This window comes from Ornithorhynchus anatinus, chromosome 10, assembly GCF_004115215.2.
Source record: "Ornithorhynchus anatinus isolate Pmale09 chromosome 10, mOrnAna1.pri.v4, whole genome shotgun sequence".
Taxonomy (NCBI): Eukaryota; Metazoa; Chordata; class Mammalia; order Monotremata; family Ornithorhynchidae; genus Ornithorhynchus; species Ornithorhynchus anatinus.
Genome location: NC_041737.1, coordinates 47,375,773 through 47,402,124, shown reverse-complemented (window position 1 = coordinate 47,402,124; position 26,352 = coordinate 47,375,773). Strand labels below are relative to the sequence as shown.

Sequence of the window (26,352 nt, the reverse complement as noted above, 5' to 3'; positions counted from 1 at the left end):
GGATTAAAACTGTGACCCCCCCCACGTGGGGCAACCTGATCACCCGGTATCTCCCCCAGCGCTTAGAACAGTGCTCTGCCCAGAGTAAGCGCTTAACAAATAGCAACCTTATTAGTATTACTATTGAATGGATGGTAGGGCGGGATTCGAACCCGCGACCTCTGAGCCTTCTGCCCTGTGCAACTAAGGGGGGGGGGGGCGCATGCGCGGCGGGGAGGCTTGGTGAGCGGGTCGCGGGGGAGCGCGCGTGATTGACGGGGGGGGGGGGCGTGCACGCGCGCGCGCTCCCGCCGGTGCGCGCCTCCGTGGCTCAGCTGTAGCTGTCCTCCTGCAGCCATGCCGGGCTCCGAGCCGGGCCAGCCGCCGGCCCCACCAGCTCCCACCGTGGGTAAGGCCCAGCACGCCAGAAGAGACACGTTGTGCTTGCGGGGTTTAGGGGTCTTTTTTCCCCCCTCCACCGGAGGGTCAAAAACGCAGGCTTCGGGGGTGTCGATGAAGCTGCTGCTACTGCTGCTGCTGAGCAAGGAGGGAGCCCCGCTAGACCGGGAGCCCGCTGTGGGCACGGATTGTCCCCATTGCTTGCTGAATTTACCCTTTAGGTCAGTGCTCTGCACCCCCCCCCCCCCCCCCCCCCGGTAAGGGCTCAGTCGATCCTTTTGAGTCAAGGAAAATGAAAAGTGCCGATTTGTCCATTCCAAGCGCTTAGTCTTCATTCAATAGTATTTATTGAGCGCTTACTATGTGCAGAGCGCTGCACTAAGCGCTTGGAATGGACAGATCGGCAATAGAGACAGTACAGTGCTGTGCACATAGTAAGGGCTCAATAAATACTATTGAATGAATGAAAAGTGAATGACTTTTGCCCAACTGCAGACCCCGCCGCACCTGAGCGACAGAGCCTGGTTTCTCGCACGTGGAAATAATAATAATGGGGGTACTTCGTAAGCGCTTTCCCTGTGCAGAGCACTGTCCTAAGCGCCGGGGGAGATATAGGGTCATCAGGGTGTCCCACGGGAGGTTCACAGTCTTGGGACACTTGTCTGCTGCATGACCTTGGGCCAGTCACTTCACTTCTCTGGGACTGCCTCTTCCTGGAATGCCCTCCCTCCTCAAATTTGACACTCTCCCCCCACCCCCTTCAAAGCCCCTTCAAAGACATGCTGCTTCCCTATTGTGCTGCTCACTATGTGCAAAGCACTGTACTAAGCGTTAGGGAGAGTACACTACAATGGAGTTGGTAGACACATTCCCTGCCCAATCTATCAATGGTATTTACTGAGCACTTACTGTGTGTAGAGCACTATACAGCAGAGATGATAGACAGGTTCCCTGCCCAATCAATCATGATATTTATTGAGCTCTTACTGTGTGTAGAGCACTGTAATAAGCGTTTGGGAGAACACTATAAAACAGTGTTGGTAGATATGTTCTTTGTCCACAAGGAGCTCACAGTCTAGACGAGGAGAGAAACATCACTTCTCTGTGCCTCAGTTACCTCATCTGTAAAATGGGGATTAACTGTGAGCCTCACGTGGGACAAGCTGATTACCCTGTATCTACCCCAGCGCTTAGTACGGTGCTATGCACATAGTAAGCGCTTAACAAATACTAACATTATTACATCGATATAAATAAATTATGGTTCTGTATATGTGTTGTGGGGTTGAGGGTGGGGTGAATTGCTTAAAGTGCTTAAAGGTACAGTTTCAAGTGTGTAGGCAAGGCAGAAGGGAGAAGGAGTCGAGGAAAGGAGGGCTTAATTGGGAAGGCTTCTTAGAAGAAATCTTGAAGGTTTTGAAGGTGGGGAGAGTGGTGGCCTGGGGTATATGGACAAGGAGGGAGGGGGCTGCAACCTTCCCCTGTAAATATTTTTTATTTTTGTTTTCCCTGGCACAGTCTAAGCTCCTCGTGGGAAGGGAATGTATCACTTCATTATTTGATACTTGGAGTTTTACTGAGTACGTATTTTAGAGCAGTGGTCTGAGCGTTTGGAAATGTAGAGTTGGCAGACGCTCCTTGTGCACAAGGAGCCTAACGAGTCTAGAGGAGGAGACAAACATTAAAAGAAATTACATTTATGGAAAATGGCAGTGTAAGGATAGGTCCGTAAGTGCTGGGAGACTGAGCACTAGGTAGGCACTCAGTAAATGTGTCTACTATTGCCGCTATTACTGAGAATATAAAAGGATTTCGAAAAGCATAATATAATCTGGCTCATGGAGGAAATGCTTTGGAGCCCGTGTTAGCCAGCCCAAAATCAAGTTCTGGTGGTGGAGGGTGGATGGCAGAAAGCTTCTGTTTCCAGTAGATCAGTCTCTCTCTTCAAAAAAAAAAAAGTGCTATAACTTTAAAATATTTTCGTATCTTTGTTCCTAGTGTAGCATAGGGCTTGCTCAGCATTATGTTTTCATTAGCCTTCTCTGAAAGGCTCTGGATTAAAAGGAGTGGAGAGCTAGACAAATGTCGGCAGAAACTTTGAAGCGGGAACACTATGCTATGTTGGAAGATGACTGAAATTAAAAAAAAAAATAGCTGTCAAGACATCCTGTTCTGGACTTGCTACCGCTAGCAGGAAGCAATGAAAGCTATTTTCTATCACCTCACTCCCCTCACCTCTTTCCCACCCGCTCTTGAAGCTTCTGCCTGCAAACTCTTTTGTCACTTCTGTCACTCTTGCTAGTGTCACAGAGCCTGTTTCTGTGGGCTGGGTGGGCAATCGTGCTCAAGAACGATGCCAGGAAAAGCTGCAGATCAAATGCTGTGGGCAGGCTCTGCAGACAGCAACCCTTCTCTAAAATAAATGAGCACACCCTCGGCTGGTCCCGAGATCAGTCATTTTTGTATGTTTTTTATTTATCGTATTTGATGATAGTAATTATAGGGATATTTGTTAAGGATTTACTACGTGTTGAGCACTGTTCTGAGGACTGAGGTAGATATGATTCAATCAGGCCAGATACAGTCCCATTCCCACATAGGGTTCACAGTCAAATAGGCTCTTAGTACAGTGCTCTGCACACAGTAAGTGCTTAATAAACATGACAGAACGAATGAATGAATGAGAACAGGTATTGAATCCCCATTTTGCAGCTGATGAAACAGGCACAGAGCAGTTAAGCGAGTTGCCCAAGGTCACACAGCAAGCAAGTGGTGGCATTAGAACCCAGGTCCTCTGGCTCCCAGACCTACACTTTATCCACTGGGCAACACCGCTTCCAGTTCCCGGGATCACAGCCCCACGTCCACATCCCTTCTAAGGTAGTCTATCCAGGACTGTGGTTTCTCCTCAGGGTAAGTGGTAGGCAGGATTGGTAGGACTTTTGTTATGAGCAGGGACTGTGTTTCCCAACTCTCTTGGTTTGTACCCTCCCAAGTGCTTGGCACAGTTTTGCACTCGATAAATACCATTGATTGACCAGGCAAATATCAACCAAACTCCAGCCTGTGCCCCACCGAGAAAAGGCAGTTCACTGCCCAGTTAGCCAGAGACCTTACTTCCAAGGCTTACTCTTCCCTTTCAACCAGTAGCCTGGGTCCCAAGGGACTCTGCTTCACATGAGCAAAGGTAAGAGGCAGTTGGTTAGTTTCAAGTACAGATACTTTACCTACCTGAAGGATTTTAATGAGTCTGTCAATTGGTTGCTTCAGTTGTCGCAGGACAGAGTTTCGGTGGACAAAGGGAAGATTTTGATGACTGTGGGGATGAATCTTGGTGGGAGGGCTCGGGGGGACTCCAATCCTGGAGCAGCCCAAGAAAAGGATAAAGTCTCTTTAGCAACTTAATCATTCACCTGCCTGGAGATAGGGAAGGGATGACCTCTGAGGAGCTCTTCCAGCTCTGGAACTCCTGGTTTTCCCCTCCAACTGACTCATGCAGCTTTTCTGGGGTTTGTAGATTTCCACCAGGAGCTAGAGTGTCCCCTCGAGGTCCGCCACCGCTGTGGGTCACTGTGTGACCAGCGCCGTGCCATAGACAACACTCAGGCCAGGTTCGTCCATTCCAGCGAGCACCAGCATGGCATCTTGACACCCAGGATCCTGCCAGGTGAGTCGGGTCAGCCGGCCTCTAGAAAGCAATCCGTCGTGGGCTGAGCGGGATGGGATACAGAGGACTGGGTCCGTGTCTACCAACTCTGTCGCACTGTGCTTAGTACAGAGCTGTGTGCTCAATAAATTCCATCCATTAAGAGATCCAGGGAGATTCCGCCTATTTGGCCTGGGTTCTTCCACCCTAGTCTTAGCTGTGTGTTCTCTATGTTTCCTGAAGTTTCACTCGGAGAAAGTGTTGGAAGGCTATCACTTTCTATGTGATTATGGTCTCTAAATACCTTATCAACCAATCATATTAATTGAATGCTTACTATGCACAGAGCACTATACTGAGTACTTGGAAGAATTTAGTGTAACAGGGTTGGTAGATACATTACCTGTCCACAACCAGATTATAGTCTAGAAGGGGAGATAGACATTAATTTAAGCAAATTATGGATATGTACATAAGTGCAGTGGGGCTGCGGGAGAGGTAAATAAAGGGTGCAAATTCAAGTGCCAGGGGGATGCAGGAGGGAGTGGCAGAAGAGGAAATGAGGATCTAGTTGGGGAAGGCCTCTTGGATGAGATATGCCGTCAGTAAGGCTTTGAATGTGGGGAGAGTGATCAATATGCCTTCAGTAAGGCTTTGAATGAGGGGAGAGTGATCATCTGTCAGATATGAAGAGGGAGGGTGTTCCAGGCAAGAGGAAGGACGTGGGTGAGAGGTCGGCGGTGAGATAGACAAGATCGAGGTACGGTGAGTGGCTTGGCATTAGATGAGTGAAGTGTGCAAACTTGGTTGTAGAAGGAAATCAGGAAGGTAAAGTAGGATGAGGCAAGATCATGGTAAGGAGTTTGAGGAGTGGGGAAACAAGGACTGAGTGATTTTGTAGGAAAATGATCCAGGAAGCAGAGTGAAGTGTGGCCTGGAGTTGGGAGAGACAGGAGGCAGAGAGGTCAGCAAGGACGGGGAGGACAGACTACAGATGAAAGGAATTGGCAACTAAATCTCAGAATCCATTTGGGCTAAGAACATCTGCCTCTCCCACTCAGTTCCTTGCCAGAGTGGCCAACCAGGATCAACTTTAGCCGAAGTTTTACTTCCTTTCCCAGGTGGAGGGTGTAAGAAGGCATTAAATGTCAATCAGTAGTATTTATTGAGTGCCTCACTGTAATAATAATCATAATAATGTATATGTAAGCACTTAGTATGTGCCAAGCACTTAGTATGTGCCAAGCACTGTTCTAAGCACTGGGGTAGATACAAGATAATCAGGTTGGACACAGTTCCTATCCCACATGGGGCGCTCAGCCTAAGTAGAGGGAATAGGATTTAATCCCCATTTTACAGATGAGGAAACTGATGCAAAGAGAAGTCAAGTGACTTGCCCAAGGTCTTGCAGACAAGTAGCAGATCTGGGATTAGAACCGAGGTCCTCTGACTCCCAGGCCCATGCCCTAGTGGATAGGGCACATTATTTCCAGTAAAGTACTCAGGAGAGGGATTCAGGCTTTGGATTAAAAAGAGCATTCCTGTTTATGGTATTTGTTAAACACTATGTGTCAGGCACTGTACTAAGCACTGGGGTAGATACAAGCCACTCAGGTTGGACACAGTCCATGTTTCACGTGGGGCTCACAACCTTAATCCCCATTTTACAGATGAGGTAACTGAGGTACAGAAAAGTGAAGTGATCTGCCTGAGATCACACAACAGACAAGTGGCAGAGCCAGCATTAGAACCCAGGTCCTTCTGATTCCTAGGCAGGTGCTCTGTCCACTAGGCCACGCTGCTTCTCTTCATCCTCCCCCCACTTCTCTCACCCAGCACTTTCCTGAGGCCCTTAAAATCTCAAAGCACAGGCTCTGTGCTCCTTAGTACAATCAGGCTGATCTGTTGGAAGCTTGAGTCCTGCTTGGCTTCTCATCCCAGCTGTTGGTGGGTCACCCAGAGCCCAAAGTGTGCCCCAAAATGGGTCTTGCACCCTGGACCTCACCCTGCCTGCCCCGTACTGACCCAGTGGACTTTATCTTGTCAGCCACCAGTCCACTGACTTCTGTTCGCTTGCCTGTTAGGTCTGGGTGTACACAGAGCTACTGGGTTCTGATGATAACATCACAAAGCTAGGGAAGGGGCCATTTGAGAATTATGAATTCTAACTGAAGCTTGGCTGCTGTGGTCCAAAGTAGTAGTGGGGCCAGTTGCTTTGGCCTTAGAGAATTCACCCACCTTCCTCTTCTGCCAGGTGGGGAGCCGAGATGTTTGCATAGCACTCAAACGCTCTGCACTTTGATCAAGGGTTCCCGCTTCTGAGGTCCTTGAAGCTTCGAGTAGGGCCCGGAGAAGGTGCGGCGGGGACGTAGCTGGGCATGGTGTTCTGCCGAGCCGGGTGGTTTCTCTCTCACTGTCCTGTCCTCCCCCTCAGTGTTGGCTTCTCCTGTCTGCTGTCATCACCAGTCGGATGAGAATCTGGAGAGCTCCAGCTACCGGCTCAAAACCACCATCCTGGCAGAGAATGAGGTGGAAGCCAACAAGCTCTCCAATAACTACAAGGTTGGTGTCCTCCATGGCCCGGCCCCCCAGTGAGGGCAGACAGCCTCACCCTCTGTTCTGGGAGCTCACTGGGATTTCCCCATACTCCTAAAGCATCATGGTGGAGTGGAGAGGGTTTGGAGCCAACACAGCTCTCCAAGAGGGATTTGAGGCAGAGATGCTTTTGGCAGGAGCTCTGCTGACAGGAATGGGGAAGGGTTTCGAGGAGCCACACTTGATTCTGTCTTTGGACAACCCCTTCCAGTCTTCTGCAGAATCTGGCTGACCGGTACTCAGTCCACCAGTTGGCAATGTAAGAGCAAGGGTGGAGGGGACTGAAAGTCAGGTACTCCCCCACCCCCCAGCTCCCCATCTCCTTCTGGGGTTCTCCCTGCCAAACACACCTGAATTGCCTCCTCTTGGGTGTTGGCAAAGTTTCTTTTCCAAACTTTGTGTGGTTCTCGGCCAACTCTGGATGAATGCCTAAGAGATTCTATGATCCAGATAAAGGATCCTATTAAGCCAGTGCAGGGCCAGGGGGATGGATTGTGTTGGGCTGACTTAGGGAGGAGCCTAGTGTAGCCCTGGAGCCCCCGACCCTTCCCAGGCTGCTGTGAGGGCAGCGAGGAGGGTCCCCCCGGGCGGCTCTCAATGCAGGTCCCGCTTTCGGCCCTCACAGTTCGGCTTCAAGAAATGGAAGAGCCACGTGACCGCCCGGCCCTGGGAGGACCGCTCGGAGATCACAAAGGAGCTCTACTCGGACCTGTGTGTTGTCCGAAGCCCAGCGGGTAGGAAACTTGTGGTGGGGCATCTGGAAAGAGGGGCAAGTCCTCGAGATGCCACATTGCGCGTGTTTGGGGTGCTTCGGGCTCCTGGATGGAGCCCCACGTGGAGGCTGTGGGGCCTGATGATGTTGGCTTTTCTTCCCAGGCTCCACGGTGACCTGTGGGAATGTTTTCTACCTGCTGCTGTTCGGCTGGTGGGTCTCCTCGGTCTACCTCCTGGTGTCTGTGTTGATGTTCCTCTCTGTTCTGGGAGCTCCTTATGGTGCGTCATTCTCAGAGAAGAGCGTGGGAAAGGGGGGTGGGGGGGGCCGGGGTGGGGGGATTTTTGGCCACACCTGGTCTTAGCATTTCTTTTGGGGAAATCTCCTCCCCCCTGCCCAACCTGCCCCTCCCACCCCCAGGCTCCTGATCAGTCTCCCTTGTCCACTTGCAGGGAAGCTGTGCTGGAGCCTGGCTGGGTATTTCCTGTGGCCGTTTGGGAAAGTGATCCAGAAGGTATGGGGTAGTGTGTTCTGGCCCACGGCCACTACATTTCCTTTAGATCGTTCCAGTTCAATCAGTCAATTTCCTGAGCACTTGCCCACAGTAAGTGCACAGATCACTGCTCTGATTGCTTGGGAAGTAGAGTAGGTAGACACAATCCCTGCCCTCCAGGAGACTGACATTAAAATAAATTACAGGTAGGGGAAGCAACGGAGTATAAAGATATGCACAAAAATCCTTTGGGGGTGGGGTGAATATCAAATGGGATGACACAGAAGGGAGGGATTAAATAGGATGGGGAGATAAGCGAATAGTCAGAAAACATTTCCTGTCCCAAGAGAGCTTTTCCTCCTGCTGCTCCTCCCCCTATATTGGTTCATACTTCACTCTGCTACTCAGGTCATTTTTCTAAAATATCATTTTGTCCAATCTTTTCCGCATCAAGGAGAAACTCTTTGACCATCAGCTTTAAAACACTCAATCAGCTGTCTTCCCCCACCCCTCTCCCTCTACGCCCCAGCTCACATGCTTTGCTCCCCTCAATTTGCTCCCTTCACGGTGCCTCAATTTCGTCTCACTGCCGACTTCTTGTTCACCCCCTCCCTCCTGCCTGAAACTGCCTCACCTTTCACATCCAGCAGACCGCTGCTGTCACCATCTTAAAGGCTCTTCTGAAATCACATCTCCACCAGGAAACCTTCCTTGATTAATCTCCAGTCTGCCCCACCTCATCTCCTCTCTCCTCTTCTGAGCAGCCTGCTGGATCCTGGTGTCTTTTCTCTTCCTCCCTGACAGTTTCCTTGTTTGTGGCCTGGAGCCAATAGCTCCCCTCCTCTCCCAGGGCAGCTGGGGGAGTTCTTGGGGACCAAATACTGGGTGTCTGGCTTGGTCACTAGCTAGAAAAATACTGAGAAAATCCAGACCTCCACCCCGGCCTTTGCGGTCTTTCTGATTCTTGAGGTTCCTCACTTCTTTGGAGGGATGGGCAGGTGCCTTCTCTTTCTTTTCTCCCTTCCCCGTTCCAGGTGTCACTCTCCCCCAGGACCATCAGGAAATTGGGCGAGGCTGAAGTCTTCCCTGAACTGAGTGCGGTCAAGGAAACAAGTCCTCTCCTCTGCCACCCCAACGTGAGCCGAGAGCCTGCGGAGGGCTGTACCTCAAAGCTTCCTACCAGCCACTGGGTAAGCCCCCACCTTCCCCTCTGCAGGCTACACTACCAGTAAGCGGGGAGGGAGGGGCCCTTCCTTTCAGGTCTCTCGCTTCCCCACTCTTGTCTTTGGCCAAATCGTTTTCCCATCTGTGAATTGGGATCGATGCTGTTCTGGATTTGGGGGGGGCTGAACGCTCAGCTTTCCTTTATCTATCATCAATCAGCCTAACCCCTTTTGCTTTTAATAACCTTACGTATCAAGCGTGCCCTCCCCCATCCCTCTGGCTGCAACTCTCCAACTGATGATAGTAATCAGATTTATTAAGCACTTACTGTGGGCCACACCCGGGTTGATAAAAGATAATCCGATTGGACACAGTCCCTCTCCCACCTGGGGTTCACATCTAAATGGGGATTATCCCCATTTTACAGATGAAGAAACTGAGGCATAAAGAGGATGAGTGACTTGTCTGAGGTCACACAGCAGGTCTGTGGCAGAGCTGGGACCAGAACCCAGGTCTCAACCCTCTGTCCCTTAGTTTTTTCACCAGAGCACACTGCTTCTCCTCTTCTGCCTGCAGCAAGCGAACCAGGACCCTCTGCCGGATGAGGGTTTAGTGGAAAGAGCACGGGCTTGGGAGTCAGAGGATGTGGGTTCTAATCCCGCCTCCGCCACTTGTCTGCTGTGTGACCTTGGGCAAGCAACTTAACTTCTCTGTGCCTCAGTTACCTCATCTGTAAAATGGGGAATAAAACTGTGACCCCCTTGTTTGGACATCCTGATTACCTTGCATTTACCCCAGCACTTAGAACAGTGCTTGGCACATAGTAAGACCTTAACAGATACCATAGTAATTAATTATTATTATTATGCCCCAGTACCCTAGATACTGGGCAGCTGGGAGCGTAGCAGATGGATGGAGAAGCAGCCTGGCCTAGTGGATAGGGCACAGGCAAGGGAGTCAGAAGGACCTGGGTTCTAATGCCGGTTCTGCCACTTGTCTGTTGTGTGTCCTCGGGCAACTCACTCAATTTCTCTTTGCCTCAGTTAGCTCAGCTGTAAAATGGGGATTAAGACTGTGAGCCCCATATGGGACAGGGGCTGGGAAGAGGTGTTGGAGGGGGCCTGAGCTTCAGGGATGAGGAATAATTCAACCTGGATTGTTAGGGGAGGGCTAACACTCCCCAGGGAGTTTGGACATTTTTTCACTCTTGCCAGTAGTAAGTCCCTTTGGGCTCTGTAGATAGGGCCTACAGCAGAGCCTCAGAAGCAAGCAACTTGCTTGGTGTAGACTAAGCCTGGGGTGTCCTCTCCTCGGCAGCACCGGGTCAGCACATACATCTGGCTCCTCCTGGGATTCCCCATCTTGGTGGTCACCCACGTCCTGGTCTGCTGCTGCTCCTGGCTCCTGGTGGTCATCATCCCCATTGCCAAGATGAGTGTGAGGACTGTGACCAGAGTTCTGCTCGAGGCTCCGGAGCAGGTTCACGTGCAATCGGCCAAGGAGGTAAGGGGTCTTGGGGGCTTCGTATTTAATAACAACGATAGTATTGTTTAAGTGCTTGCTGTGTGCTAACCACTGGTTTGAGTGGGAGAAAGAGGAGGAGAGACATTGGGAATCCTCTTGAAGCCTCCCAGGGCTGGGGTGGGGCACCCAGAGAATTATGCTCCCCTCCGGTCCTTGCTTCTGTTCCGCTTTCTGTGAGTCCGTCTTTCCCCTTCCTCCAGTACTGGGGAGGTGGTTCTTCTCCTGGGCTGCTTTCACCCCTCTGGGATCAGCCAGCAGCTGCCAGTTTTCAGAAGGTGCTGGGGAGAGTTGGGGTCTTGGGGGGACCTGGCCAGAGAAAGCCCTGTTGGGCCATTCCATTTTGGATAACCAGTTCAGGTTGGTTTGTGGGTGGCATCTCACTGAGCCAATTCTGAAGGGTTATTGGAACCTGCCTTTGATTTGCCAAAGCCAATGAGACAATAAACCAAAGCTTTTGTTTTTATATAAAAGCCACCCCTCTTCCTTTAGCATTGACAGCCTTCTTGGGGGTAGAAGGCGAGTGGGGAGAGCAATGAAGGGGAATACCTGTACCTTAAACAAGCTGCTGACTTCGGGGTGGAGGGACCCTCAATTATAATAATTGTGATATTAAGTGCTTCCTATATGCTAGGCACTGTACTAAGTGCTGGGGTAGATGCAAGATAATTGGGTTCCACATGGAGCTCACGGTCTAAGTAGGAGAAAGAAAAGGTATTGAATCCCCATTTTGCAGATGAGAGAAATGAGGCACAGAGAAATAAAGTGACTTCCCAAGGTCACACAACAAATGGCAAAGTCAGGATTAGAAACCAGGGTCTCTGACTCCCAGGCCTAGGCCTTGCAGCTTCCTACATCCCTGTCTACCTATTTTTGGGAGGCCTCTGCTTTCCATGAGGCAAGTAGAAAAATAAACTAGGCTCGTATGGTGAATGCAAGGCTGGGCTGAAGGAGAAATAAGGTCGCTCATGCCAGTCAAGTTTACTACTCAACAACTCCTCCCTTTGGCTCTGGGTCTCCTCGAGGGCTGGGGCGAGGTCCCCCGAGCAAACCCCACCGGTAGAGGAAGTGGCTTCTCCTCTGCTCACATGTCACCCATCCTCTCAGAGGCGGGTTCCTCCGGCAGCCGCCACCTCCTTCCTCTCCCCATTCCAGATGGGTCCGGGGCGGGCCTTCCAGGGCCCTTCTGACTGGAGCTCCGATCGTGCTCCTGGACCTCCCTTCAGCCTGCACCCTTGAGTGTGGCTGCCTCTTCCATTGCCACCTCCCCCCCGCTCCCCACACACACCTTGCCCCCAACCAGGTTCTCCCGCTGCTCCTCCACCACCATCTCCCCTGTCTGTGCATCCAGGGAGGAAGCGGGAGCAGAAGGGCAGGACATAGAGGCAGAGGATGGAGCCCTGGGGTCCTCAACTTGTCCCGCGTTGGGCTTTGGAGTGCTACCTGAATGCCTTGCAGCTCGGGGACCCTTCCCCCCAATTCCCACCAGCCCCAATCCCCCTTCCTCTCCCTGCTCCATCAGACAGAGATCTCTCCAGAGGGAGATGTCCTCTTGTGCTGTTACCGGGCCACCAACGCCTATTACTACAAGTACTCAGTGGATGGCATCAATGTCTTTGCTGTCAGTATCCTTCACCGTGGCAGGGCTGGGTCGGGGAGAGGCTTGGAGGTGGGGGGGTGGCCTGGGGGGGGGGGTGGTCAAGGCCCCAGCTGTCCTTCCAGGAATCTCCCAGCCCCTAATGGGGGGAGAGACCAAGCTGGGCCTCTGGGGGAGGGAGTTGGAGTAGGGGCCGGGCACTTGTGTTTTGAGCCTCGGGCAGGAGGGACCAGACCCCTGGGAAGGAGCTGGAAACAAGCTCCCTGCCGGTTTGGGCGCCGGGCCGCCCAAAACCCTGAAGGAACCGAAGGAGAAAGAGAACCCAGGAGGTCCACCTCCCTGGGTGTGGTCCCCCGAGGTCTCTGAGGGCCTACCGGGGAGGGAAGCCTTGAAAGTGAGCCCGGAGCTCTGTCCTTTAACCCTCCGCCCCCAGACCTGCTGCCTCTGGTCATCGTGACGCTGGTCTTGGGCTACATGGACAGCCAGAACCAGTACACCAGCTCCCTAGTCAAGTTCACCCTCTCTCTGCTCTCCATCATGCCTCTCTCCTACTACATTGGCATGGCCATCGCCAGGTAAGGGAGAGAGGGGCTGTTTGGGGTTCAGATCGGGGTGGGGTGCCGGGGAAGGTGTCTGGGGAGCTTGCTTGGCAGCTACAGCGCTTTCTTTAATTCCTTCCCACTCCTCTTCAGGGCTCTGGAGAGGTGGGGAGTCCCAGGGGTGCCAGATGGGGGGCAATGAGGTGGGGTGTCCTGCTGTGAACTTGGGGGCTCCCCCTGCTCGCCCCTTGCGCGGGGCTGGCGGGGAAGCACCGGTGGGGATGGCACTATCGATGGAAATGTGGGCTTCCCCAGCCCCCTCTGAGGGGTTCGTGTCTGGCATCAGTGAGCGGGTGTGCCCCAAAGGGGTGTCCAGCAGAGAGCTGTGCCTGGTTGGATGACGGGGGAGACGCTGGGGGGAGCGGTCTCCACCCCTCACTGCCTGGGCCTCATCTCGGCCCCCAGCATCTCCGCCCAGAGCACCTTCGCGGTGGGCGCCGTGGTGAATGCCACGTTTGGCTCCGTCATCGAGCTCACCTTCTACATCACTGCGCTCATCAAGGGGGCTCACGAGGGGAGCAGGTGCTACGAGGAGGTGGTGAAGGCGGCACTGACGGGCACCGTGTTGGGCTGCACCCTCCTGGTCCCGGTGAGTCTGCTTAGGCTCGCCCCATCCCCTTCTCTGCTTCCTTCTCCCAGCCTCCCCTCCAGGGCTTCCCTTCATTCCCCCGGGGCTAAGAAGGGAAAGAAGGGAATTCCCGGACGATTCACGAAAGCAGCCAGGGCAAATAGAGAAGTGCCACAGTGAGGTGGGGAGCTGGGTGAGCCTGGAAAACTGCTTCCAAACGATCTAAACTGGGCCTTCTCTTTCCAAACAAGAATCCAGGTGGGATGGAGCTGAGAGGTTGCCCTCCTCTTTCCCTCCTCCCCCCCCCCGCCATCCTCTACTTTCCCAGGACCAGCAAGTTGGGGTCTGGAGGGGCCCAAACTTCCTGCCGAGGGAGCTTCCCGGCTGGCTCTTTGGGTTCAGGGGAAGCAGTGTGGCCTAATGGATAGAGTATAGACACAGGCCTGGGAGTCAGAAGGACCTGGTTTCCAATCCCGACTCTGCGCTTGTCTGAGGATGACTTGGGCAAGTCACTTCACTTCTCTGGACCTTGGTTACCTCATCTGTAAATTTGGGGAATAAGACTGGGAACCCCCTGTGGGACAGGGACTGTGACCAACCTGATAAGCTTGTATCTACCCAACATTTAGTACAATGCCTGGAACATAGTAAGTGCTTAACATACAAAAAGTGCGGGGGAATCCTCTGGGATCTCTGCCAGAGCTTGGCCTTGGGACTTCCTCTCCTAGAGAAGGAAAGAGACCTGGTCCAGGAGTGAACTTTTGGATGAGGAAGACATGCCCTGTGTCCTCTATGCATGGTGGGAGAAGGGGTGGGTAGTCGGCACCTAGAGTGCCATTTGCAACCATCTAGGGTCTGGGCAGTCTTACCTGGCCAGAAAGGAGTCCAAGGAATCAGCCTGTGGGGGGTGGGGAGGAGTGGAGGCACTTTTGTTGGTAGCATCATTGCCCTTCTCCCTCCCCATCCCTCCCCTCCTCCCCGTCCTTCACGTGGGGCCGGGCAGTGCCTTCTCTAGCTTCTCACCCAGGCCAAACCGCCCCTGGCCCCCGAGAGAGCCCAGGTCGTGCGACGGCTGGAGCCTCCAGGTGTCTGCTTGCTCCCAGGGCTTGTGTATGGTGATAGGTGGGATCCGCCACCCGGAGCCGCGCTTCAACAGCCGCTCGGCGGGCGTCAGCTCTGCGCTGCTCTTCCTGTCCGTGGGAGGTGAGCGGTGGGGGGGAAGCGGGCTGGACAGGGTGGGGTCATCCTGCCTCTGGGAAGGATATGAAAGGAGCCGAGTTGGAATAGGATTGGAACGGCGGTGCTTGTGAAACTCTGGAGCTGAATAACACTGAGAGGGGGTGGGCCCCACTGCAGGTGGACAGCCAGGGGACTGGGTGAAGAGAGCCTCTGGGGTTCCGGCCGCCTGATGTGGGAAGGGCTCTGTGCGGGGAACTGGTTCTCGTACTCTGTTCCAGCTCCCTCCAGGGCCTGACCCCTTCCTCGCCCCTCTCACCTCTCTCCCCTTTCCTGGTTGTGGCAGGTGTGTTCGCCCCAACCCTCTTCTCCAAAGTCTACGGGCGGCTGATCTGCGATGAGTGCCGGAACGTTACCCAGAACCCCTCAGGGCACTACCTGTGCCAGACCTGCCACTTGGACTTGGTAGGACCCGCTGTGTCGCTCGGCTACCGGGCTCCGTCCGGGGAGGAATAGGAGGGTTGGCTCTGGAAGAGGGGTGGGAAAGGAGAGGAGATGGAGTGCCTCTCTGGGCCACTCTCAGGCCCCCACTGACCTCGGGTTTGTTGACAGGTGGAGAACAATGGCACGCTGTACTACAGCCATGTCCAGTAAGTCTGTGGATGGCGGAGGGGGCCGGGCTGTGGCAATCCTTAGGCCTGGGGGCTACCAAAAGCCTTGGGCCCATTGTACCCCCAGGCCCAACCTAAGATGGGGGCTGTGTCCCCTGAGAGTGGAGTCCCAAACTCCTTTCCAGCCCATATCCTCAGGGTTGATGCTTGCGCACGTCACCTGTCGGTGTGTTTGGGCCCACCCACGCCCCCGTCTTCTGCTCCGCCCCAGGCCCTTGGTGTACACGGTGTCCCTGCTGCTCCCTTTCGCCTACCTCATTGGCCTCTTCTTCACCCTGAAGACACACTCCCACATCTACGACATTCACGTCAGCGATCGTGAGTTGCCGTGGGAGAGGGCGGTTACCTCTCCAGCAGCCCTGTGGGCAGGAAATCCCAGGGTGGGGGTGATCCACGGAGGCAGGAAAAGCCAAGAGCGGGGCCCTGGGCCCTCACGCGCCTTGCCCCAGCTTGAGTTCCAAATTGTAGAAAGCAAGTTGGGAGGCCTGCAGCTGCTTGTGCCCTGGAGGAAAGTGTGGCCTGGTCACTGTCTAGGTCACCGGTGGGCTAGGCGCCTACAGCCTTGTGCGGGACAATGAATTCGTTCCATTTCCCCGTTCCTCTTCGTCCTCCCCCACCCCCAGAGGGGAATGGCCTACTCCTGTCCCACCCTCTAACCTCACCTTCTTGCTCCTCTCCCATCCTAGTGCCCGGGCACCACCATAGAGCTGTGGTCCACTGGCCCCGCTGGCGGGCGCTACTGCTGCTGCTCCTGTCCACCTGTGCATGTCCGCCTGTGCCGACCTGGCCACTAAGCACAATCAGCCCCATTCTGGAGAGCTCCACCGTGTCCCAGGTGAGCGGGCAGCGGCAGGGGCCCGGCCCCTCCTCACACCCCAAGGCTGAGTCGGGCCTGCCAAGTTCGCTCCTTTCGCCCACAACGCTGGCCGCTTCTCGTCACCCACGCATACCCTTCCCTCTCACCTACCTCCTGGAGCAGCTTCTCCCAGCATCTGGGGCCCTGAGGGCCATCTTGATTCTTGTGGAAGGAAGAGCTGTACTTTTGGAAGGCGAGGGGGCCGTCGGGCCCTGCCGGCTGGGCCTGGAGACGTGTTCCCCTCTCCGCACAGCTCTGAATCTGCACTGGGGGGATTGGGAGAGGAAAGCTTCAGGGAGCAGATGCCCCAGAAAACGTGCAGACCGAGATGACTTTCCTCTTCTCTCCAGTATTTTATAGGGGTGACGGTGTTGGCCATGGTGCCCGAGCTCCCCGAGATCATCAACGGATCCAGTTTGCCTGCAGAACAATCTCAGCCTCAGGTAAGATTCTGTGACTGTTGAAGTTGGGGAGGGAGGGCCCCTTCTTTGCAGGAGGCCCTCCCGATTAACCCCTCACCCTAGGCAACCCATCACTCATGGGTAATCTGGTTTTTGTGTTTTTGGGGTCTCATTGGTAGCTAGTCTCTCACTCTCTACATTTTAAATTACTGGCAGTTTGCATCGCCCATTTCCCCCATTAGGCTCCAATTCTCTTTGGGGACAGCTCTCCAATTCTCTGGATGTGTCTCTTACTTCATAAGTTCTCGAGAATCTAGTGCAGTGCTTTTGTACGTAGTAGATGCCCTTATCCAGTAGATAATGGCAAAGAGGGAGGATAAGGCAAGGCCCTGGAGAAGGTCACCTACTGCCCATGGGTCCTACTGCCATTAAACAGTGAAACTAGGGGATCCCCCGGCTTCTCGGCCTTTTAGCGGACTTGTCATTTGAATGTGGGCAGCTAGCTGGCCTGATTGGGGAGGGGCCGAGGAGAGGGAAACCAGAAACCTGATTCACCCAGAAAAAGCTGTCCTAAAGGCACAGCTGGAGCACTGAGTGAATGAGTCTTGCCTATTTCCACCCAAACGGCTACCTTACTGCTACAGGCTGTTATATCCCGGCTAGACTACTGTGTCAGCCTTCTCTCTGATCTCCCTTCCTCCTCTCTTGCCCCGCTCCAGTCTATTCTTCACTCCGCTGCCCGGCTCATCTTCCTGCAGAAACGATCTGGGCATGTCACTCCCCTTCTTAAACACCTCCAGTGGTTGCCTATCGACCTCCGCTCCAAACAAAAACTCCTCACTCTTGGCTTCGAGGCTCTCCATCACCTTGCCCCTTCCTATCTCTCCTCCCTTCTCTCTTTCTACCGCCCATCCCGCACGCTCCGCTCCTCCGCCGCCCACCTCCTCACCGTCCCTCGGTCTCGCCTATCCCGCCGTCGACCCCCGGGCCACATCCTCCCGCGGTCCTGGAACGCCCTCCCTCCTCACCTCCGCCAAACTGATTCTCTTCCCCTCTTCAAAACCCTACTTAAAACTCACCTCCTCCAAGAGGCCTTCCCAGACTCAGCTCCCCTTCTCCCTCTACTCCCTCTACCGCCCCCCCTTCACCTCTCCGCAGCTAAACCTTCTTTTCCCCCTTTCCCTCTGCTCCTCCACCTCTCCCTTCCCCTCCCCACAGCACTGTACTCGTCCGCTCAACTGTATATATTTCCATTACCCTATTTATTTTGTTAATGAAATGTACATCGCCTCGATTCTATTTAGTTGCCATTGTTTTTACGAGATGTTCTTCCCCTTGACTCTATTTTTTGCCATCGTTCTCGTCTGTCCGTCTCCCCCGATTAGACCGTAAGCCCGTCAAACGGCAGGGACTGTCTCTATCTGTTGCCGACTTGTTCATTCCAAGCGCTTAGTACAGTGCTCTGCACATAATAAGCGCTCAATAAATACTATTGAATGAATGAATGAATGAATTTCTATGTCATTGTAATAATAATAATTATGGTACTTGCTAAGCACTATGTGCCAAGTACTGTCCTATGCGCTGGGGTAGATACAAGTTAGATTGTACAATACTTTCCCAAACGTTTAGTACAGTGCTCTGTACCTAGTAAGTGCTCAATTAATACCATTCATTGATAGCCAAAGGAGCTTAAGAGAGTATTGCTCTGTTGGGGGCATATTAGCGGCTGAGTCGGGAGCTACTCTAAAACCGGGATCCTGGGCTGACGTGAAGCTGAGCTCCTTGCCTCCCCAGAGACCCACGGGACTCGGGTCATTTCCCTGTGAGCCGGGAATTTTTTGAGCTCTTACAGTATGTGGAGCCTAAGTGCTCGAGAGGGTACAGTATAACAGAAGGGAACCTGACCCTGGTCCTCCTTGCCTGACCCCTGGCTGCCCCAGTTTGGACCCAGGACCTGTTATCTGCTGCATACCTACCCCTGCTTCTCCGGGGCCCTGAGCTTCCTGAAGAACGGAGGCGAGACCTCAACTGGCTCCTCCTCCCTCCTCCTAGTAGAGCGGGAAATGGGGCCAAGTCTTGTGGAAAAGGGAGAAGCAGCTGTGGGTATTCTCCATCAGGCAGCCTGCCCGAGTCTTCCCTCCTGCCCCCACCGACTCACCCAGCTCTCTCCTCTGTCGTTCTCTCCCCAGCATTGAGATTGGCAACTGCATCGCCGTGCAGGTGTGTATGCTGCAGATCCCCATCTTGGTGCTCTTCTCCATCTTCTACGTAAGTCCTCCCGGTGGCTGCAGAGCTCACGGGGTCGGCCCCCCTCTTAGACGGGAACCTGCCGGGGGCTTGGCCCAATCTGCATGTTTCAGGGAGTCTGGCACCGTTTACCACAGGGAGCCCCCCTAAGGCAGGAGGGTTATTCTGACCTCTGGTCACTCCCCAAGACCCAGCCCACAAACAAGAGCTTCTCTTTAGCCGATCCTAGATCCTGAGCAAGACTGTCTCTAGAGGCTCCGGGTGTGTTGCTCAGTGTGGCTGTCAGCCGGGGTTGGAGGCTTTAGAGTTGTGCCACTCCTGTCCCGACCCCTGGAGCTCTTGCTCATTCAATCCATCGTATTTGAGTGCTTACTGTGTGCAAAGCACTGTACTAAGCACGTGGGAGAGGACAACTAATATGACTAATCACCCCTCCCATACCACCTCCACTATTTATTGGATTGGGAGGTCCCAGGGCTCACTGGGGCCCTTCCCAGTGTGGGGTCGGGGCAGAGGATGGAGGACCCTGGTTACAAGTCATATGACTCTGAGGGGAAAAGATGGGGACAGGTAACTGCTGCGGAGAGTGGGGAGGCTTCCCTGGGCCAGGAACCTGGGCAGAGGCATGCCCGCAAATGGCTCATCTCAACTCTTAGCTGGCCTCTGTGGAGCTACAGCAATCCAGCTCTAGATGGGGGAGCTCCAGCAAGTCAGGAGTTGGGGTTGCCATTGTTGCGGGAGCAGGGAGGGTTTTGGCTTTTTTCGGGGGTCAGGGTTAGTCTCAGCGGGCCAGGGGGACGGATCGATTTTAAGTGGTCGGGGGGGGTATCGTTTCTGCAGCCGACGGGGTTCAAGCTCCTCTTCAGTGACCTCCATGTCTACGCCAGCATGTTCAGTGTCATTCTCATGAACTACATCTTCATGGATGGCAAATGTGACTACTTCCAAGGTAAGAGGCCCGAGCCTCCTCTGGACAGAGCAGGACAGGTCCCCGTGTTGGAGGGCCAGGGGACGTCTTCGGTCAGACGAATCACCCGTCACCCGGGTCCAGCCATGCAGGCTTCGGCTAGTGCCAAGCTAGGTGGTCTCTTCTCCCACCTCCAGTTGCAAGGACAAGGGCTAGGATGGTGTAAGTTGCTCTGAGGACTCTAAGGGTAAGGGTATGTCTAGAAAAGTTTTGGAGTTAAAAGTGTACAAAACTTTTCAGAATCAGCATCTCATTATAAAGTAGACTTTAGAATAAGCGCAAAAAATGTTTTAATCTACCTCCCATCACAAATGGACTCTTACTCCCCTAATAACTAGTCCTCGGGCATGTGGATAGTTGCAAGGCTGACCTAGTTCTTTTTCAGTCTGGGAGTGGCCAGGACTGTCATCCAGCTCCCACAAGCTCCTAATTGCTCTCTTCTTATCCTCCAGGTACTGTACTGGTAATGGTCTACCTCATCCTTCTGGCTGTGTATTTCTTTGCCCCTTCTCCAGCTGGCTGCTGACCTCTGCCCCTGCTGGACTGGAGAGAGGAGAAGAGGAAGAGAATTGTCCCTTTTGCACCTCAGGGAGAGAAAGTGTGTATGTATGTGTGTGTGGTGTGAGCCCATCTGGTTTTGAATCCTTCAGGCTGCATCAGGAAGCTCAGTGTGTCCAATCTGGGTCTTCCCGCCCCCCCCCCCCCCGCCCACCCCTCTTTTATACTGTGGAGATTATTAAACTCTTTTGCACTGAAACATACTCTTGATATTGTGAGTGCAGGAGAGAAGAGGGAGGGAGCAAGGGGGAGGGAAAAGGTTGTGGGGAGAACCTGGCTTCCTTGAGGCTGGTGGGTCTCTTCTGACCTTTCCTTCAGGGAGATTTCAGCTGGATTCATAGGTTGGAGGTTGAGGGACCTAGCTTTGGTAATGAGGAGGAAGAGTGAACACCAGAGCCCCGCCAACCTGATCCATTTAGGAGCCTCTACAGCTCGGCAAGCCCACCGGCACAGACCGGGAGAAGTGTTTGGCCTGCTTCAACCCTGTGGCCCAGTTGGGATCAGAAGGTCAGTCCCACCCTGGCTTCCTCTGGGGCTAGTAGCTCTGTGTTTAGACTGGGAGCCCGTTATCGGGTAGGGATTGTCTCTATCTGGTGCCTAACTGTATACTCCAAGCGCTCAGTACAGTGCTCTGCACATAGTAAGCGCTCAATAAATACTATTGAGAAGCAGCGTGGCTCAGTGGAAAGAGACCGGGCTTGGGAGTCAGAGGTCATGGGTTCTGGCTGGGTGACTGTGGGCAAGTCTCTTCACTTCTCGGTGCCTCAGTGACCTCACCTGGAAAATGGGGATGAAGACTGAGCCTCATGTGGGACCACCTGATGACCCTCTATCTCCCGCAGCGCTTAGAACAGTGCTCTGCACAGGGGAAGCGCTTAATCAATACCACCATGATTATCAGCAGTAGCTCTGTGGGAGTCGGGATCAGTGACTGGCTTCAATTAGCTGAGACTGCCCTCTAGTGGTGTCAGCACCACATAGCTCTCAGTACAATTCATTCAATAGTATTTATTGAGCGCTTACTATGTGCAGAGCACTGTACTAAGTGCTTGAAATGTACAAATCGGCAACACAGAGACAGTCCCTACCCATTGACGGGCTTACAGTCTAATCGGGGGAGACAGATCGCTCTCGGCCACTTGTTTCTGCCTCTTTTTTAATCTATAGACATGGTCTTTAAGCACTTACTATGTGCCAGACACTGTACTTGAGCGCTGGAGTAGCTCCAAGCTCATCAGGCTAGGCACGATCCCCTTCCCGCACGGTGTTCAGTCTTAATCCCCATTTTACAGCTGACGTAACTGAGGCCCGGAGAAGTTACCTGACTTGCCCAAGGCCACAGAGCAGACAAGTGGCACAGTTGGCATTCGAACCCGGGTCCTTCTGACTCCTGCCTTTCAGCCTCCGTGGAGCCGGGTAGAGTCGGTTGGGTTGGGACGCGTAACGCCGACGGTCCGTCTGACGGATGTGCGAAGGGAAGCCGACCGAATACCTTCCACCCTTGTGGTGATCCTCTGTCCCCGTTGGATCGAACGCTAACCTGACTTCCATCCCCCGACCAGACAGTATCCTCTTTAGAGTAAAGGGATAGGGCGTGAACAAAGTAGAGTCTCGAGTAGGTTTATTGATCAGAACTCTTTAAAAAAAAAAAATCCAAACTGGAAAACACTGATAAGGTACATAAATATCAGCCAGACACTTCAGAACCAGCTCTCCGTCCCCGAGTGGTGACAGAGTGGGGGCCGGCAGAATGGAGAAGGTAGCCTCAGCTCGTCACATGCACACTGATCGCGAAAAGGACTACACCGTTCAGCTCTGGGGTAAGGCAAGCGCCGGAGGTCCTGAGCCCCAGCTCAGGGGCAGAGGCAGCCCAGTCGCTCGGAAAGAACCGTGCCTCACCGGGAGGGGCTGCACGCCATTCCTCTCCGCAGGCTGGGAGGGGACTGGCAAACGGAGAAGTCACAGGGTTACCTAAAATGGAGTCTCTGCAAAGCTGGGCCTCCGCCAGAGCCGTGGCGCTAATCTTCCACGAGACGCCGAGGCCCCTTGCTCGGAAGACCTCGGGCAACAGCTCCTCCAGACTTACCCGGGCGGGGGACGGTGAGGCCGTCTGCTTAAAATCTGAGCCCGAGGGGGGAACCTGAGTTGGGATGGGGCCACCTCCCACTTGGAGAGATGAATGGAAAGGGCTGGGCCCATCGGAGAGAACCGACCCCAGCCCCAGTGACCTTGATCAGCAGCTTTACCTAATGGAGTCCTGAACACCATCTAACACCCTGCCTGGGGCAATCTTTGCCTCTGGAGGGGTGGGGGGTGAGGTTTTGGCATCTTTCCAGCTTCACGTGGTGGCCACGACAGATGCTAGAACTGATGCTCCTTGCTGCTTCCTGCTCCCTCCCTGCACCAGCCATAGAGGAAAAAACCAAGCCTTTATACGCTAGGCTACGGCCTCCGCCTCTGAAACCTGGAGATCGGCGAAACGTGGAAGCATCTTGCCCCAGTAAAAGCCACTGACTCTCAGTGTTGAAGCTTCCAAGGATGGCTCTGCCCCAAAGCCTGGGGCCTGGGTCTTTTCAGAGAGGCAACACCTTCTCGACAGCTTTAGAAACAGGATACGGTAATGAAAAACCAGCTGCCCGAAGGGTAACAAAACTTCTCACAGAGGAGAAAGCTAACCAGACTCACGAACCCACGACCGTGAGTCAAGGCAGCACTTTGGAGAGGTGAACGGAAAGGGCTGGGCCCATCGGCGAGAACCGACCCCAGCCCCAATGACCTTGATAATCAGCTTTACCTAATGGAGTTGATGAGCCCTATGCCCCCACCCAAGCCTGCTGTCTACAGAATTCTTTCAATCACACACAGCTTTCAGAAGTTGAATTTCTTTACCTGCTCATACTGGAGTTGAGGTCTTCCCCTTAAGGGGTATCTAACACAGCAGGAACAGGTGGGCAACTCCTTACTCTTGCAGGATTCTGGCTGTAGCCAGGCTAGGACTTTAATCTAGTCCCTCTCCCTCATCAAAAGGATGGGACTCGCCCACCCAATTTAACTGCAGTCTGGCCCAGCATCCTCTTGAGTTTCTCCCACCGGTGCCGGTCGGCCATGCGGTGGGCTGGCTATCCAAGCTCCTGGCCACTCTCTTGCCCTCCTGCGGCCCACCTACCTTCAGGACTCTTGCTGTCACCTCAGCTAGTGGGACAGCAAGCTGAGGTCCCTAGTTGGGGGTCAGTTTATTTTAACCCCTCACATCCAGTTCTGTGTACTCTGGGGAGGGGGGCTGCTCACCCCCCCATCATGTCCTTATTGAACAATTGGTAAGTCACTACAGCCGAGACACCGCAAGAAGGCAGCAGGCTCGCGACCACCTCTGCAACAGCCTGATTCCGTCGGACGTGGAAGAGACCGCTGTACCTTCCCGCCAATCCAGCTCTGCAGAAGCTTTTTGGAAGATGGTGAGTTAGAGCAGGGAGCATCTTGGCAGGAGGGAGGAATGATATCAGCCCCTGCCAGCTGTTCTCTGTTCACCACTACTGCCCCATGAGGGGCAGAGAAAGGGGCAGTGGGAGTTAAAATCAACTACTTGAAAGTCCTCTGGCCCCACAAACCTTTGGGTGAGGTTCCCATCAGATGAGGACTTCAAATTCCAGGTTGGGCCCCACCGGCCGGTTACACTGAATATCCTATTGATTGGACCGAGACCTAGATTGCCGTAGCAGACAGCTGAGGTGGCCAGTTGTAAGGCAGAGAAGCAGGTGTGGAAATGGCCCAGAAAACTGAAGCACCAGTTGTTGGCTGGTTAGTATCCTGAAACTTGTGGGGTGCCCCTAAATGAGTCCTCCAGCATCTGGCCTAACATCTTGCATTGCTGGGGGATGGGGGGAAGGTACTTGGTTTCCCCACCCCGGGAGCAATCTAGACTAAGAGATTTGAGGTCAGCACATGATTCCAGTCAGGGCACCCACTGCAACCCCAGGGGCTGCTGCTGACACTCTGTCTTTTCAGGGCACAGAGGAAGCCTCAAAAAGGCTTGGAAAGGGATGAAAGCAAGCAGAGGCTATGCAGAGCCAGATCGCCCTGCACCTGAGATGATCTCCAGCTGATCCCACGACTGCATAAGGAAACAGCAGAGCAACAGCTGAACGCTCCTTCTCTGGTCCCCTCACCCACTCCTAAAACAGGCCCTTCCCTCTCCTCTATCCCACCAGATGCTCTGATCCAGACTCTGGCTTTCACCAAATTCTATTAACTCAGCTTGTGGTCAAGGTGAGTCGCTGACCCTAAAAGGGCTGATCCAGACTAGGCAGACCTGGGCCCCAATGCCCTTGTCCTCAGACTATAAAAACCGGGTCCATGTCCCTCTAAAATAACGAACAGAGCGAGCCATCAGTTTTTCCCAACCTTATTTTCCTTGGATATCTGAGATGGACAGGTGAACATTTAGGGACTGCCAAAGGCCGAGCCAGGATGAGAAGCGGCCACCCTTCTCCTGATTCCCCCTCTCTGGACTACCTGGGCGGAAGAGTTAACAGGCTAGGGAAGAAGACAGGGTTGTTCGGTGAATCTTCCTGTTGGAACAAATAGGCCGTCCACCTGGCCCTGTTCTGTGCTTCCCCAGCTGTGGTTGATGCTATATCTCCGAGCCCAGCGGACAGAGGCCACCCCCCTCAACACTTTCTGTGGTGGAGATGGACAACGAACTCTTTTGGCAAGTTAGTTTAAAAGAAAAAGGCACTTAAAGGAAAAGGGTCCGGCTTAAACCCACTGGCCTAAGTGCATCCTGCCGATCACCGCCGGGAGATCTGGGTCCGTGGGTCCGTCGGCCTGTGAGCCACCCAGGGGACAGTCCTGCCGAGACAGAGCCACAGCAACCCCAGAAAGTGAACTGAAAGTAAGATCGTACCTGTGGCCGTTCTTTCTCCTGGAAATGATGCCAGCACTCAATCTTCCTCCCCCGCCCAGTTCTGTAAGTGACGCTTCGCTCCCCGGGGAGGGGCAGCTAGGGTTTGTGTGTCAGGGAGGTGCTGACTCAGAGATGTGGGTGGAAAACCAGAGAGGGAGGGGGGGAAACAACCTGGGGACCTAAAACAAGTGCCCCAGTTCCAGAGCTAAAACCTGTTGCCCGGGAGCAGGAAAGGCCAGATCTGGGCCAGAGACCACGTATGAGGTGGGGAGGTTACTAACAGCAAGTGGCAGAGGTCCTGAGGGCTGGAAGATGCTCTGGATATGGCGGGTGAAGCCACTCCCATGCCCAGAGGGGAAGGAAACTGCCCCTAGCCACCCCTTCACCCCAAGAGAGGGGCAGGATCGATAAGGCCATTCTCCTTCCCTGCCCCCAGCCCTGTGGATTTTAAACATCTCGTTCAGGCCCTTGTTGGGCCCGGCAAGGTAAGGGGGCATGAAGAGATGAGGACAGCCAAGAGCACACAGGCCTGAACATTCAGCTTCGGGACCCAGCGAAGTCACAGCACAGCCAGCAGGCGCTCGGAGACTACGGCAATGAGCCCTGTCTACTTGGGAAAGTACAGCTCTAGAGCAATAAGTTAAACACCAGGATTAAAAGCATAAGCTGCAAGGCTATAACAACATCTTCCTCCTCTTCCCTGCCCTCCCAGACCCACTCTTTAAAAGGAGGAAGCCCCAGCTGCCTGCCCATTCCGCAGTCTCCTGAAAAAGAACTTTCTCGATGATCTCGACTGCCCAGAGTACGAGGTCTCCGCCGAGATCGCCTCCGTCTCCCTCCCCTCAAAAAAAAACCAGAGAAGGGAGGAAGACTGGGAGGGGAGCAGGAGGTGCAGTGGCAGCCCCAGGGAAAATTCACGTTTCCATCAACTTCAATGGCATGAACAGAAAGGCATCTGCTGTATTTGCTGAGTAAGGCCTTGACCGGGGTCCCCGATCCTCTCTGTCGCACTCACCCCGCTGCCCATAAATAGAGTTTCTTTAAATTAACATTTCTGGAGGGGGAAGCACAGGCGAGAAATCCTCATTTCAAGCGCTCGACGAGCCCCCGCGTGAGTCCGAGGCGCAGCAGCTGTGTCCGGGAGAGGTCTGCTAAGTGAGGGAAGGCGCCGAGCAGCATCTCCCACGCCAGTTCCAGGAGGCTGGGGACCACCAGCCACATCTTAAAGAGCGACCCAGTCCGTTTGTTTTCGTGGATGTTCACCACGCCTCCGTGGATGTACATGCACCCGGCCTGG

At 53.8% G+C, this 26,352-nt stretch overlaps 2 protein-coding genes across 2 annotated transcripts in view; one reads left to right on the top strand and one right to left on the bottom strand.

Annotated features, from left to right (window-relative positions):
- The first annotated feature begins 319 nt into the window (after nt 1-319).
- Nucleotides 320-20,351, top strand: LOC100079282 (putative cation exchanger C521.04c). The gene is given in 21 exon segments (XM_029072981.2): nt 320-388; nt 3,896-4,045; nt 6,459-6,586; nt 7,245-7,353; nt 7,496-7,612; nt 7,784-7,845; nt 8,859-9,014; nt 10,306-10,491; nt 12,032-12,134; nt 12,540-12,681; nt 13,111-13,294; nt 14,377-14,476; nt 14,796-14,914; nt 15,062-15,099; nt 15,332-15,438; nt 15,807-15,955; nt 16,327-16,385; nt 16,387-16,419; nt 18,570-18,648; nt 19,468-19,576; nt 20,047-20,351. Coding segments are annotated over 21 exon segments (2,256 nt in total). The 5' UTR covers nt 320-336; the 3' UTR covers nt 20,121-20,351.
- A 1,405-nt stretch (nt 20,352-21,756) lies between these two features.
- The window catches only part of KLHDC10 (kelch domain containing 10), a 38,787-nt gene continuing 34,191 nt past the window's right edge, over nt 21,757-26,352 (bottom strand). The window contains exon 9 of the mRNA XM_007670912.3: nt 21,757-26,348. Coding sequence (XP_007669102.1) covers nt 26,139-26,348 — 210 coding nt within the window. The 3' untranslated portion in view covers nt 21,757-26,138. The remainder of the gene's footprint in view (nt 26,349-26,352) is intronic.